The sequence below is a fragment of the Eretmochelys imbricata genome, chromosome 3 (genome assembly GCF_965152235.1).
Source record: "Eretmochelys imbricata isolate rEreImb1 chromosome 3, rEreImb1.hap1, whole genome shotgun sequence".
In the NCBI taxonomy this organism is placed as follows: Eukaryota; Metazoa; Chordata; order Testudines; family Cheloniidae; genus Eretmochelys; species Eretmochelys imbricata.
The window spans coordinates 90,045,993-90,061,377 of record NC_135574.1 but is presented as its reverse complement, the minus strand read 5'-3'; the positions used below and the strand labels follow the sequence as shown (position 1 = coordinate 90,061,377).

Genomic DNA, 15,385 nt, shown 5'->3' with positions numbered 1-15,385 from the left:
GCCTCAGCAAGATACCTGATTTGTGCATGTGCTCATTGGCTATTTTCATGCCTAGGTTAGGAGCCAACAATCACATGTGCAGAATGACATATGCCTAATTCTGATAGTCTGACCCTCCACTTTTACATGCTGTTAGAGCCTAAAAATGTCTGAGGAATTTTTGTTCCCAAACCCTCAAGGGTATTCAGACACCTAACTCCTGGGTTCCTATCTTTAGATGCTGGGGCTTTCTTTGTATTCCATCAGGTTTAATGCTAACAGAAAGGTGAGCTAAGATTGTGTTCTACCCTGTTCACACCGCCATGCTCGAGGGGGTGTTAGTTTAAAAAAATATAAGGATGAACTGATCGATAGGTGCTGATCCTGCATCAGCCTGTGCAGAACTGCAACTTGATGGCCAGTAGGTGTGCAAATAGTTCCTCTTGTCTATGCCTGGAGGCAGCTGCTGGTAATAGACAAAGAAAAGAGTAAAACTATCACCTGCTCAGCAAGAGGTGCTTGTCTTTCCTAGAGGTGCTGCTGCCCCCACTCTTGGCCAGTGCAGAATTTGCCCTATAACTGTGAAAAATTAGTACCAATATCAAAGATGGAGAGGAAAAGGTACACTTCAAAATAAATATACATCATTTTTTCAGGTTATCATCAGCCAAAGTCTGCTCTCAGTGACACTGATATGAATTTGAAATTACTTCACTGACGTCCAGTTATTTCAGATTGACATTGGAGTCAACGATAGCAGAATTTGCAACTAAAATAGTTAAATGAGTCAATGTCTGTGTATTACTAGCCATCCTATGGTTCAAATAAAGGATTTCCACTTCCCTTTTTGGGTAGCGCCTAATTTTTTCAAGTTTTTCCCTTCAGGCTGAAATTTCTCATGCTTGCGCCATTCCAGAGGTGAATTTTTGGGGGAGGGGAGTGTAACCAAAATTCATTCAGCCCTCTTGTAGTAAATGTTATGTTACACACTTAAAACACATCCGTTTGAGGAACCATATGGACACAACTTGAGAGGGCAACAGCAAAGTGATTGGGACGGGTGGTGTTTTTGTTCTGTTTTTGTAGTGGGCCTTGCACAGGGGAGCCATAATCTATGACTAGGTCTCCTAGGCCAGTGATAGTCAGATCTCAGTGGTTCAGGAGCCAAATTAATGATAAACATTATCCAAAAGAGGCACAGTAGTGTGAATTAATTGTTTTTTTTACTATAGCACTGTTCATATTTAAACAGTATGATGGGGAAATATTTAGTTTATATATATTATTCTCACACCAAATAAGTTGTTAACTTAGTGCAAGTTGACAACTTAATAGATTAATAACATAGTAAAAGCATCCTGATTGGTTAATAACTTTGACTGAGTAATAATTAAATCACACAGTGTTTTACTATCATGTGCTGCAAAGAGCCGCAGGAGATACATTAAAGAGCCACTTGCAGCTTGCGAGCCACAGTCTGAGTATCACAGTCCGAGTATCCTCGGTGATACAGGAACACACATAAATAATAAAAAAATAAAAAGGAGCAGCACTGGGACAGAGTGCATACTTTTGGTGACATTGTTGAAGAAGGAAGTGTATACACTGCTGTGTTTTTGAGGCACAAGAAACAAAAAATTGCAATCGATAAAATGGCTTTGCTGAAACTGTATTTTATTTCATCAGGCTCTGACTGAAGTCAGAAATTGGTCAGCATCACACTGAGGGCTGTGGAAACATGTGAGTTACTAGTACTTATGTATGTTTTAAAAACTTTAAAACTGAAGGTCTGGAAACCTCAACTTAAAAGCAAAAATAATGAAATGGCCTAGGGAATAAATACTGAAGGAAGGCAAAGGAAGACACACGCACTGTTAGCATTTTCTTATCAGAATTAGTTTTCAGACACCCTCTGCCTTGACTCTCTATGCTCTCACTGAAATGGAGGTCATGGCCAGTGACAACTGGAAGCTGTTCTTGGCGTCTCTCTTGCCTTTTTAGGTTATGAGGGTCTCTGTGTGTTTAGGATAATATGATTGACGGCTCCACTCCGGCCCCAATTAGCACCCTATAATTTATTAGCTTCTGCTTTCAGATTATGCGTTAACTTCACAAATATTTCAACCACGGAAACAGCAGCTATCGAGTGTCTCTTGCCTGATCCAGCTCACTGGGGTTGCAGTTAAATACAGGGAGAGAGCTGTGCAGGTCTGTCAAGTGAGAATAATCATTTGTGTCTGTGTGTGACTGGGATGGGCACAGCTCTTTAGGGCTTCACTGGTGGAAAAAGAGAGATGTTTCACTGGATTAGAAGTCAGTTCATGCTGGGCGGGGGGCAGGCTGTAGGGGTGGGATTCAACCTGTTGGCTCTTCTGAAGAAGGTTTGTGTTTGTCTAACTCTCCTACTTAGATATATACCAGTGCTTCAGTTACATGCAAACAGCAACTATGAAAACGATAATGTCACCACGATTTTCATTCCTTTGCCCTAATTGCTGAAGTGTACAGCAAACATGAAAAATACCTCAAAGAAAACAGGGCCCCGTCACAGGACGTGGTACAAAGACCCGCACAAGGGCATCTAGCTCTCTGGATATTTATCCTGCTCTTCTCACTATAGGATCTGAGCAACTGAGAAATTCTAAAAGAAACACCCAGGTTCTCAGTTGTTCAGTGTGTTGAGGCTGTAAATGCACTAAAGCAAAGGAAGACACAGACATCTATGAGAGAGAGCAATGGCTCCCGTCGAGTCAGCCCATTGCTGGGTATGGCAATAGAGGACTAGACAACACAGGGTTTAGGCCATTTCGATCAACACTGTGCTCATACTCGATTGGGCCACGTGTGTGTTTGTGGTGGACACACCAGTATTCCCTTCACTTTCTCCTGTAGGGACTTGGTGTGGATGTGACATATGCAGCATACCGCCGCTGGAGAAGGTGGGGGTACGCCCAATGGCATGCTAGGCCTTTGTGGATTTGCACTGTACCTTCTAGAGTTATAAAGCAGGAGCTGTATGCTTTGTGTGTTTTATTCACAGATAGGCTGTGGGTCACACCGAGAGCAAGTGATGGCTACTTTTCCAGATAGCTGAATTAACCCCATATATAATATTAGAGATGGGTGTAAGCAGTTACATCCTCCCAGTTTTGGATGTGTTCTGACCTAGGAGGTTTAAGTAAAGCCTATTATTGTGCAGGAACCAAGGATACAACTTGGGTCCTGAGACTCATCACACCGAATTCGTGACCACTGCTAGGATATATATTTCTGCCCACTCTTTTAGTCCTGTTCACCTTGCCCTGAAAAACAATAAACTATCTAAGAGACCCCTTCTCCAACCAACCAACTACACCCACAAACAGCCAGTCCCTCTCCCTGTCTAGCAGCAACTGCTCCTCTGGGTGGCAGGCCACAGCCACTGATCAGGACACCACAGCCTTCCAGAGGAGCTGGTTTGCTTCCCTGCAGAGCAAAAGAACATGTTAATTAGAAACTTGCCAGAAAGAGATGCATGAGAGAAGCCAGTAAGGGGTCACTGGTGTGTCCAAAAACATCCACTGCATTTCACTCCCTTCCAGACAGGGATCAATCTAAGCCCATGTTAGAACTCATCATGGATTCTAAATAGAACTTCAAAGGAAAAGTGAGAGGGAACAGCAGCTCCTCCCAACCTAAGGTGGAGACGGGGAAGATAAGATTCCCCAGAGACAGGCCACACAGGCTTCACATGAGGGGCAGAGGGATTATTCAGAAACTACTTCACTCGCCCCCTCCCCCGGGGTTTATATGAATAACCCACTAGGAAACAAGGATCTTTATGCTAATACAAACCCAATGTTAGGGGAAATCCTTTCAACTCTAAATTCAAGGGTAGCTGTGTGCGAACATCAATTGTTGTCTGCTTTGTTCTCAGACTCACCTCTGTTGGAGACAGCTCCCAGGAGCCCCTTTTAAAATTCCACCACCAAAACCAAAGCAGAGATTGGTGCAATTTTCTGGTCTTAAATGCAGTTCTCCCTCTCTCTGGATGCTGCTCAAGTATCCCTGCTGGGGACTAGTGTTAAGGCTGGAGCTGGTAAAAATATCCCTGAAGAGCAATTATTTTTGCTTTTGGCATGAACCAAGTTGTCCACAATTTTCATAAGAAAAAAGAAAAGGAAAAGTCCTTTTTGAAGATACTCAGCATATAAACCCTCAAGCCCTTAAAAATTACATACATCGAACCCTGTTTTTACTCGCATTATACTCAGTATAAACTATTTGCAGGAAACAGTTTAAGTGAATTTAACTTATGTTTTGTTTCTGGAAATCTCTGTGAACAGGTTGTGGTTTGAATTAGTTTCTTGGTTATGCTCAGTTGTTCTGCAACCAGACATTGCAAACATCCTATGGGTTGTTCACAGAATGATTGCTGTGATTATTCTCTCTTCATGCCACTGCACTGGACTTAAGTAGGAAGTGATGGTGACCATAGTTACAGATTAGCTGCAAACATTCATGCTTGTTCAATGAATTTGGTGTGCAAACAGTAGTGAAACAGCTTAAAAATGGCCATGAGAAAAATTATTTCTGTAGCATCAAGGCTCCCACTGTGCTAGGCACTGTATAAACACATCATAAAAAGAGAGTTTCTTCTCAGATCTTACAGTTTAAGACTCCAATCCTGCATGTGTTTAAGTTTATGCACTGCAAGTAGTCCCCTTGAGGTCAACGAATGACACACAGTGTATAAAGTTAAGCATGTCTTTTTGCAGGATCAGGGTTTATATCAATTTAGATTGTAATCTCTTTGGGGAAGTAGTTGTGGTGGGTTTTTTTACTTTATGTTTGTATAGTACCTAGCACAATGAGGCCCCAGTTCTGATGTGGGGCCCATGGGTGCCACCACTGTACCAATAATAAATAAGAACAGGAGCACTTTGAGTACAAATACTCATACCATTATTTACAGATTCCGTATTTGTGCAAACCTTATTGCAAATAAACTTTCAGTCCCCTGAATTAAAGTTCATGAATCATTGTTGTGAATGACAGTGAAGTGAATGGCTGGGTTTTACTTGCAAGACCATTCACAAATACAGTTTGGCTGAATTCACCCAGCCCTGCTCAGTATTAGTCTCGGGGTGGGAAATGGGGGCGAGGATAGGGAACAGGGGAGAAAATAAACATTCCCAATGAAGTGCACTTCATATTAGAGCTGGTTGAAATTTTTTGAATTTTCAAAATTTCAAAAAAGCAGCATTTCTGGACAAAATCCTACCCCCTGTACCTCCCAAAGTATCACTTTTTGACTAACTCTTCTTAATATGTGTTTTTTCCAAGAGCTGCTGCCTCTTTCTTATGTAGGATCCTGCAAACATTTTGGTTTAAGTGGTAAAATAAATTCCACAGTCTGCCTTTCTGCAGCCTGTCTGGGTCCTGGTTTACTGTAGACTAAGAGGAAAATTCTTGTGGGTGCCCTGGGTTAAAATAATCACCATGCACCATCTTCTGCAAAGCACTGAGTGAAGACAGTTCTCAAATAAAGTGTTTCTCAAATCAATTTTCAGCCAGTGGTTATATCCAGTGCTTTCCTTAATTCTCATTGCTAAGATTCCTATGCTCCTCCATAAATCTAGCTACATTATAGCCAGTGCTGAAGGGAAATCCAGAAGAAGCAAGATCCAATTCTCAGTGTCCCTGATCCAGCATGAGGAAGTTTTAGTTGACACTGATATGACTGTATAAGAGTTTTGAATTACGAGACTAATAGGAACTCCTGGGTTTTACAATCCCCTCTTTTCTCAGCTTTTGGAAGTGGGACATTTTGTTGCAGAACGACACCTTGATTATTTTATATTCGTTCATCATACAAGGATACTGTAACCTATAACATATAGTGGCTAAGCACTATTGTATCCCCTTATCTTCTGTATTTGTCACACTTTCTTTTAAGACTCACATAAGCAAATATTTTGCAACATCAAGATTTCTGTTTAGTTTTAATACAAAGTAACTAAAATGGTTGCTTTGTCCACGTTACTGGTGTTTTTTTTCCCCCTGTTCCACCCTAAAGTTTCCAGTTTGTGACATCACCCTATTTGTTTAGTTTTAATCCTTCACAAACACACATGCTGGGTGAAAGGAGACATCTTTAATATAGCTTTTCTACATTTAAGAACATCCCTTATTCCCACCCTCAAAAAAATTACTATTAAAGTGACAGAATGACAGCAACACACAGACAAAGAGAATATTAGAGGCAATGGGTATCAATTGTCCACAATATGCCTTTCCTTCTGGTGTGCTCCAGTTGTTCCCCATGAAGGCTGTCAGGTTTATGTTTTAAGGGTTTCTTCTTTCATCATAAAACATTCCTTGTAAAAAAAATTATATATATATATATATCTCCAATGCAATTGTTGTGCCAAACTCTGAGAAGTGCCACCTTGGTTGTCAAGTTTCTGGAGTTTGAACAGTTGTCCCTGGAACAGCTGCATTTCTGTAAGCCCAGGGCAGGTGGCCCAAGCTAGCCACTTGCCACTCATAACCCCAGGCTGAAAGATCTGTCCGGTTTTGTTAACAGTCCAAAAGTGTTCACGAGTTAAAATTTTCTTTCCTTTCCTTTTTTTATAATGTAAAGTATAAATCCAGTTCAAAATCACTGAGTATCTCCCCAACCTGCTTTCAAGAAATAATTCTCATTGGCATAAAAAATATTCACACCACCACCAAAAATACCCCACCTTTCCCTCCCCCTTCCTTAAGAAGGCCAGTGATTTCACATCACTGTCCACATAATTTAACTCTTTTTAAGCAGTCTGACCACAGTTCTGGGTGTGGACTTAGTTTAAATAAAAGTGTCTTTGGCTCTCCTCTTTCAATAGAAGGAATTTTATCCTCCACAATATGTCTTAAGTATTGAATCTGAAATGCCAAGTACTGTAGTATGAAGTCCCATTGCCTTCCTGGTGTTCTTGTCCTTGAAATGCCTGACATAGATGCTGAGCCGTGGTGGGCTTGTCTGAAGGAGGAGAGGAAGGGGACTTGGGGGTCTTTGAGTCAGCAGATCAGCTCAGGAGAGATCCACCACAGAAGGAATAACGGCGAGCTGAAAACCAAGATCAGAAGCTGTTACAAACCCACTCGATTTCAGCTCTGAATGTCACCAATTCTACTAGGCAGAGATCTACTGGGGGAGAGCCCAGGGGAAGAAGAGGTGAAGGACAGGTCTAAAACCAGTACAGATCCTTGCTTTTATCCTGAGGCTGCAAACCTGAGAATGGAGAGAAGGGGAAAAAAGGGGGAAAGAAGAAAAACAGGTACAAGATGTTTAAGGACAGAGAAAGCCAAACGCCACTATTTCCTTGTGAGAGTGGAGAAGGGATCTAAAGTGAGGCTCCCCAGAATGAAAGGCAGTGGTGAAGCAAAGAGAAAAGAAAACCAAACTAGGCCAGGGAAAAGTGCGGATCCCTGTTTTCTCTAAAGCTTAGAGGGATCATTCATTGTGGTCAGAATAACCATGTGCCCAGTACTGAGAAATGCTTCCCAGAGACCGTTTCCTATTTCTGTGTGCTCACCCTCCTAGAAACCAGGGCTATATCTGTCTCACCTTTCCAGTGAAAACATAGCTGCAAAAAGCGCCTCCTGAGCACCTGATCGCACATAAAAGACCAAATATCAGCTTTCCTGGGGGAGGGGAAACCGCTGCACTTTTCCCTGAGCAGAGCAATCGTGCTTCCCCTCACCCAGTGGAGGAGAGCGGCTGCGGGGGGGGGAAGGCGAAGCCTGGAAACACCTCCCTGGGGCCTGCAGGCGGCCTTCGCAGGAGGGCAGCTTGTGCTGGGGCCAGGCAGGGCCCGTAGGCAGCAGCCTTCCCGTTACCCCCCGGCGGGGCAGCCCGGAGCCTGCTCCCAACTCAAACCTCTCCTCGGCCCCGGGGAGCGCGGGATCAGACCCGGCACGAGCCCATCTGGCCGCGCCCCTTACCTGCGTCCACATTGAGGCCCAGGCCCTGGGCCATGTCCCCCGCCGGGCTGGGGAAAGGGCCCGGCGCCGCCCAGGCCGCGCTGGCGGGCTCGCTCTTGCCCAGCTCGCACTGGGGGCTGCCGGGCGCGGGCGCCGAGGCGGGCGGCAGGCGGTGCGGGCGGACCGAGGCGGCGGGCACCAGCAGCGGGCTGTAGCGGGGGTCGAAGTGGGCGCCGTAGACCTCGTGCATGGCGGCGGGCCGGGGGTAGGCGGAGGCCTGCGCGCCCAGGTAGGGGTGCGGGTGCGGGTGGTGCCAGGGCTCCGGCCCGCCCTGGTGCAGGTGGCCGTGCAGCGCGGCCGGCGAGTAGGGGTCGGCCCCGGCGAAGGGCAGCTCGCTGTGGCCGGCGGCGGCCAGGGGACTGCCCAGGCTGCTGCTCAGGGAGGCCGGGACCGAGGAGGGCTGGTACGCGCTGTTCCAGAAGGAAGCGGGGAAGCTGCGCTGGCTCATCGGGAAGGAGCCGTCTGGGGAGAGAAGAGAAGGGAAGAGAGGAGGGGGAGTAGCGTGAACACAGAGAAACCTCCCCTTCTCTGTGCCCCCGGCACCCCAATAGATCTGCAAACTGGGCACCCCTGAATCGACCCCCACGGAGATCCTCAGCAGACCTCCCCAACTATCCAACAGACCCCAACAGCTCACACACGCAATAAACCACCAGAGATCAACTTCCATAGAGCCCCTCCAGCTATCCATCCAACAGACCCCAACAGCTCACACACTCAGTAAATCAGAGATCAGATCCCCAAATAGACCCTCTCCAGCTAACTATCCAATAGATCCCGAAACAGACCCCCCAGCCAACCATTCCAGTAGATCCCCAAGCAGATCCCCTCCAGCTAACCATCCAACAGATCCCCAGACAGCTCTCACACACTCAATCAGAGATTAATCTCCCTGTAGATCCTCAAACAGATCCTTCTCCGGCTAACCATCTACAGTACTAACCAACTGCCCGTCAGATCTCTGCCTCCGACAGATCCAGGCCTTTGTTTCCTTGTGAGTTAAAACAATTGTGGCATCCAAGTATTTTGTGGTTCTTGGAAAAAGTCCTAGATCTATGGGATTCCTCCCTCCCCTCCCCTCTCCTCCCGTAGATGAAACAAGTCACTTCTGTTCTGCACAGAATAATTCCCAGGGGAGGAGTATAAAGACCTTAATGATTTTTAGCAACCTGTATATATTTTTACGTAGCATTTACATACTCAGCATATAAAGACATCTCTCCTCCCCATACTCTTTAGAGGCAGGCAGGTCTGGAATGAGGAGGCATTAGGAGCCAGGTCACTTGTTCTCTGAATGACCGTGGGCAATTCCCCCACCTGTAAAGTTGGGCTAATAATGCTTGCCTGTCTCACAGGTGCGCTGCTAACATTTGTAATGCGTTTTGCAGGTCGCTTAGGACTGTAAGATCTTCACGGCAGGGACTCAGTATTTTATTTGCCAATCAAGCAATACGCAGGATGAAATAATATTTACCAATAGTGAAGATAGCAATGTTAAGTATTATTAATATGGTATGTTGTGCATGTATGTTGTGAATAAAATGTGCATTAAAGAAGTGTGAGCCAGAGGTAAGTTATCTCTGAATCCCTGGCAAGGATCCTTCAGCTGTATTCAGAGAGTGGGATGTAGCATACTACAGGCAACCCCAGCACGGAATATCTTTCATCCCTGCCAAATTTCAACTAGTATTTCATTTTTATAAACCACTGACGGAAATACACGGCGAGATTGGGAAATCTTGAAGCAGAGTCTTGGCTAGATTTATAACACAGAGGACTCAAGTCCTTCCCCCCAGGCAAATCTCCCACTGAAGCGAACAACTCACTGGCAATTTTACCAGTATACGGCATGGGCCAGGGTGCCTAAGAATTTGTAATTGTCATCGGGGTTTCAACCTTGTTATAAACCCAACCCGATCCAGTTTATCGTTTTGGACGCTAAAATACAGAATACCTGCTCTGAAGTAAAATATATTGTTAACGCAAGAAAACATTCAGAGGGTCTGGGATGGAATGCATTACTGGGAAATGCTACAAGCTTTATTCTTCGGGGCGGTGTGGGGGGAAGTAAGTGGCCACTGAAGCCTTACGTTTAAAGTTAGCTATTGGTTTAGCCATGATCGCCTTCTCTCGCACGTGTTGCTGAGCATGCTGTAGAAAACAGTATCCTTCATAATGTGATTGCTCATGAATTTCCTCTCTGCGTGTCTGGTTCTTGTTTTCTTATAAACTCATAAAGCGCCCTTTAGTTAACTTTTTCATAAGCTGCACCGCGGGTTTCCCTCTTCCCCACATAGGACGGACGGGGAATAGGCACAAACTTGAAAGGTTTGAACGGATATCTTGAAGTCTTGCTATTCTGGATTTAAATAAGGTATTGTTTTTATTTATTTCCCCCCAGCCCCAAAAGATATGGCAATCTATTATATAGCTTGAGCTAGATCTAAAGATAATATATAATCTATCTGGGGCGCTGGGACTGGAGCAGTGAAAATGTTTCTACATTAACAAAAATCTTCTTATCAATGTACTAAACTAAAAACCAAGGGCCAGATGGTGCTACCCGTTCTGAAACGCAATGGTATCCACCGGGACTTCTGTTTAAAGTCTTATGGTAAAAAATAAAATAAGAACGCATGGTAAAAATCATATAAGACTAGTTCCTTGTGGGGAACCTCTGTGGTTTTCCAGTTCCTGCAGGTTGAATCACATAGTAATTTCGGGGCCATTGTTTAAATTCCCTACACCAATTTCAGCAACATTTTACAGTCAGTTGCATTTCAGTGTCATGGAAGGGAGGAGGGTGAGAGGGGGAAGCGTCGAGAGGCAACATACAAGAAGCTGTCTCTTGGTAAAACAAGAAAATACGTCTCTATAATTCTACCTCGACTTAAGTTTTTCGGAGAAGCTAACATAACGCATTTAAGAGCTGGGATTGCTAACCAGGGCACAAAATTTTCGCGACCGAATTTGTTCAACTCCTAAGAGCACACATACAGGTCAACGCTATTTTATCTGGACAGTCATTTCTCAGTCAGCGAGAGAGAGAGAGATTTATGAGCACTTACAACTCTTATGGACTTCAGTAGCATTTATAGGCTCTGCCCTCTCAAAAAAAATTACTCCTATTAAGCCTAAAATTAACCAATTTCAATTCCCAAAGCTGGGAATATTCGTTGTAGAGTTTACATTACAAATGGTTTGCAAAACAAAACCATGGAGCCCGATCCTGTTCCAATTTAATACAGGTTATTTGGGTATTTTTCTGTAAGGGAACAGCATATCTAACGCCATTTATTTCAGTTTTATTCCCAGCTGGTCAGGGAATTTTTCTTGGTGTACCAGCCTCCCTCTCGCCCCGCTACCACTCTGCCTGACATGGTTTCAGCGGCAAGAACAGAAAACTTCCCATGGGTGGGCTAGCGCGGGCTGGTCCTTGGAGGGTCGTTTTCCCTTAGCTTTTTTATGGAATCATTTTTGCATTAGGAAAGTGCTGTTACTGCCGGGGGGGAGGGTGGTCTCTGGAAGCCGGCGGGTGCAGGGCTCCTTTCGGGAGACCCAAATGCTGCAGGACGCCCTGAGCCTTTTTGCGAAAATCTTCTCGGTCGGGTTGGTGGTGGTTTTGTTCACGTCCCTTTTTAGCCAGGCCTTATGGGAACCCCAATAGGAAGAGCCCCCCGTGCTCACCCCTCCAAGAGCTGGTGCTCCGTGACGTCTTGCCGCTGGCACCGCTGGGCGAGTAGCTGCTGGGCTGGCTAAGGGCCCGGCTGAAGTGCTCATCGACCACGGAGCTGATGTCCCCTTGGAAGTAGGTGAACAGGACGCACCGGGAGTTGATGTACTCGGCCTCGGGGGGGCGCTCCTTCTCGGGGCTGCAGTCTTCCTCCTTGATGCTGGCAGGGGCATGGCTGGAGAAGGAGCTGCTGCTGGTGCTGGCGCTTTCCGGGGCTTCCTGCATTTTCGAGTAAAAGGCTAGTTTCTGTCAGGAAGGGGGGAAGAAAATAAACCCACAGTCACGCAAAGCGGGGTAACGCGGTGCAGTGCCGACAGATCCAGCTGGCGACGAACGTGGGTCCGGGACTGCCTGCTAAATCCATGCCCGCCGTGGGCCATGCGGCATGGATACCGCGCATTACCCCCACCAGCCACGACATACCTTCCGAAGGAGTTCAGAGCAAACCCCCTATTCGCCCCCAAGAGCTTCCAACAGCGATACGCAACAGGAGGGTTGCCTGAAGCCCGCTAGTCACCCCCTATCCCTGGATTTAGCCCCCTTGTTCCCACTCCTAGCGCTAGCGAAATGTCTGGAGAAGTAGCTGATTGCGTGAGGCGTATATACAGCGCACCGAAATGCATGGCATGTATGCAGACCTATGGAGGGGGAGAGACAGGCGATGCGGGAATGAAGCCTGCTTTGCAGTATAGACAGACACCGCTCCAAGAAACTGCTAGGGGAAATTAACAAATGCAGAGAACCCAGGGGTGTATGTATCTCACCCGGAGACCAGAGGGAATAACCTTAAAACACAACACCACAGGAGCCGCGGGCAAATCCAACTTGGAGACTTTTTTGGATCTTGCGTTGGAAGGCAGAAGAATGAAGCGAGGTGGGAACGTGCATCCTTTCAATTAATGTAATTGTGCCAACCCAAGCCAGCCCGGTTACCCATAGAAAATCGTTTCTCATCTATTATGTCTAGAGAGGAAACATTAGAAATAAGAGGGTCGGCCCTGCTCTCAGTCAGATCCCCGCTGAAGTCAGTGGGCTCGCAGGAGTGTAACTGATGAAAAAAATGTTCCCAACGAGGGTCTTATAAATTATAACTGGAGAAAAAGATTGGCAGCTCAAATACGGTTCAGGGGGAAACCACGTACTTGGCAAGCAGGAGCAGAAAGAAACCCACGGTATTTCCTACAAGACTGGATTGTTTTCACTGGGTTCTTTTAAAAACTGGAATTCACTCGAAAGTGTGCTAAATGTTTTCCAAGTTTTTCTAGCGTGTCTGCAGCTGCTAAGGGCAGTTTCTTTAGACATGAATGATTGGATTCGGATATTGCAGACAGAGGGGCTTTCTCAGCTGGGACTCGGGTACAATGGAGAACTCATGGAAGATAAGGGTTACGGGGAGAAATGAAGGGAGGCCAAGGGAGGCTCCTTCTCGCTTCGTGCCACCTACTCCGGGCAGGACAGGGGCCTGTTTCAGCGTCCCTGGCCAAGACAAGGGACACATTTCAGCATGTCACATCTTCATGGACACCACCTTTCAACTTGGCTTCCAACGCAGCCATTGAATCTGAGTCCCCCTCATGTTAATGCTAAGAAAGAGAAGGGGAAAATACCAGCTGTTATTTGTATCCGGTATTCTAGATCTCCTGCAGTAAGCTGCAGGTAAATCAGGAAGACGTGTGTACTGTTCTGCGTGAACAAAGACGGATCAACTAAACCTTCCCTAGGCACGTGCAAGCAAAGCAGATAGAATGCATCGCCCGAACGAGGGGCCCGATCCTGTCCTCAGGACTGCACGCACAGCACCCCAGGACTCCATAGTGTCTGTCTGTGAGGGCAGAAAGGAGCCCTGGTGTTTTTTGGCCATTTTTCCGTTGGTGGGGATTTCCATTTTTGGAGAGAGGGAGGAAGAAAGAAAGAAAGAAAGAAAGAAAGGAAGAAAGAAAGAAAGAAAGAAAGAAAGAAAGTTGTTGAACAGGTGCAGTCCCCTTGTAAAGTGAGGTCGGAATCTCGGATCCTATCCGACACAATGAAATAGTCTATGGCTCGGGGTGAAAAGTTCCCTTTGCAAGGCGGACTTCATTTGGAACGCAATCTCTCAGTGACTGGCAGTTGAAATACGGGGATTACTTGACACGAATGATAATCTGGCCCGTGCAGAACTGGCCAGCAACAGTTTATTTACAAGCACTGCCACGCCCACGTTTGTTTTTCTAAATAAACTAACCCCGCAGTTTACAATCTGGAAGGAACTGATTGAACGTTGCGCTAAAAGCTGAGGCCGGGTGGTGTGGAAAAGAAAATTGCTTTGCCTTCCCCCGACACACTTTTTTTTTTTTTGATTTAGTTGAAACAGGAGCAAAGACACAGAGTGTACAACCCGACGTGAAATCCTGCAGCGTCACCTGCGACCTAACACCTTTTGCCTCCAACAAACTGAACGGAAACCTTCCCCACTCCAAGTGTTCTCAGCTTCCTCCTCAACCAGCTATAGGACTCTGACAGTTTAATAATCCATACAGCCCCTCCCTCCACGCTTCCGTGTGCGGAACCCTCACGGCAGACATATCTCTGTAACAAAACCACCCCCGCCCCATTAGAAGCAGAACCTGTACGATAACATAGCTGTCGAAAGCGACATGTGGCAAAGTCTTCTTCTAATTACAGTTGCTTCGATTGCAGTGACCGCGCTGAGCCGGAATGGATACAGTCACCCCCCCCCCCCCCGCAACTTCCAATGCGCATTTACATGTCAACACACCACACCGACACAGCTAGCAATGCGAAGACAACGAACAAGAAGGGACGCCGATTCATTCTTTACACGAAGTTTGGTGAGTTACGTTTACTCACCCTGCAACGATGGCCCATGAATCTAAAACACGACACGGGATAGAAACGGTGTTGAGACCAGCATACAGCTACGCGGCGTGGGATGCTGCTCGGGGTCAGAACAGTTTAAGTTCCCAGGAAGCTCGGTCTGGTTTGGCCTTGCCACAGAGAGGCTTCTCCCAGAGGACACCCCTCCCTCTCTGGCTCTCTCCGCCCAGGTGCCCCACACATACCTGGTGATAAGGACTATAGGCTGCTGCAAAGTAAGGCTGGGGAGGACCATAGACTTGGTACATAACATCCAAACAGCTCATGGCTAAAGGCAGCTGCGAATTGATTTTTTGGATCATCAACTGTTGTTCTGCAAAGTGAAGTGATGCTTCATGGGTGTCTCCTGGGGGTGAGAGTCACTGGTCATTGGCAGGGCGAGTGAGGGGATGAGGTGACCCCCCCTTCCCCTCCCAGAGCTGTCGCTCTTGTCCAGTAATAAAACTCCAGCAAATGAGCTCGGGGCAAAGAGGCTCGGCGGGCTCCAGCCGGGAGGCATTTAAACCCCACACCCCACGTCAGGCGAGGGGCGGGGAGCCGGGGACCAATGGGAGGGCGAGCTCCCGCGTGGTGACTGCAGGACTCTGGCTGGTCCTCTTGGTCTCCCTCTGGTCCTCGCTCGCTGCTGGGCCGCCCCGGACTCTCCCCAGCCTGGGGCTGGGTTTACAGGGGCAGCTCTGCCCCTCAGCTCCCAGCCGCCCGAGCAACATGGGGCGGCGCCGGGACAGCTGGCGTTGGAGCAGCCCCGAAGCCAGGAGGGCAGCAGCCAGCACGATCGCAGCCCCGGGG

At 46.8% G+C, this 15,385-nt stretch overlaps 1 protein-coding gene across 2 annotated transcripts; it reads right to left on the bottom strand.

The window, feature by feature from the left end:
- Nucleotides 1–7,031: 7,031 nt before the first annotated feature.
- Nucleotides 7,032–14,862, bottom strand: VGLL2 (vestigial like family member 2). Of its 2 annotated transcripts, XM_077811719.1 has the most exons (4): nt 14,782–14,862; nt 11,677–11,968; nt 7,951–8,451; nt 7,032–7,072 (listed from the first exon to the last, which is right to left on the bottom strand). In XM_077811719.1, exons 1-4 carry the CDS (start codon nt 14,860–14,862, stop codon nt 7,032–7,034), a joined length of 915 nt encoding a protein of 304 aa, XP_077667845.1. The 2 variants fall into 2 exon arrangements, with proteins under 2 accessions (XP_077667845.1, XP_077667846.1); XM_077811720.1 differs by lacking the exon at nt 7,951–8,451.
- Between the last annotated feature and the right edge of the window lie 523 nt (nt 14,863–15,385).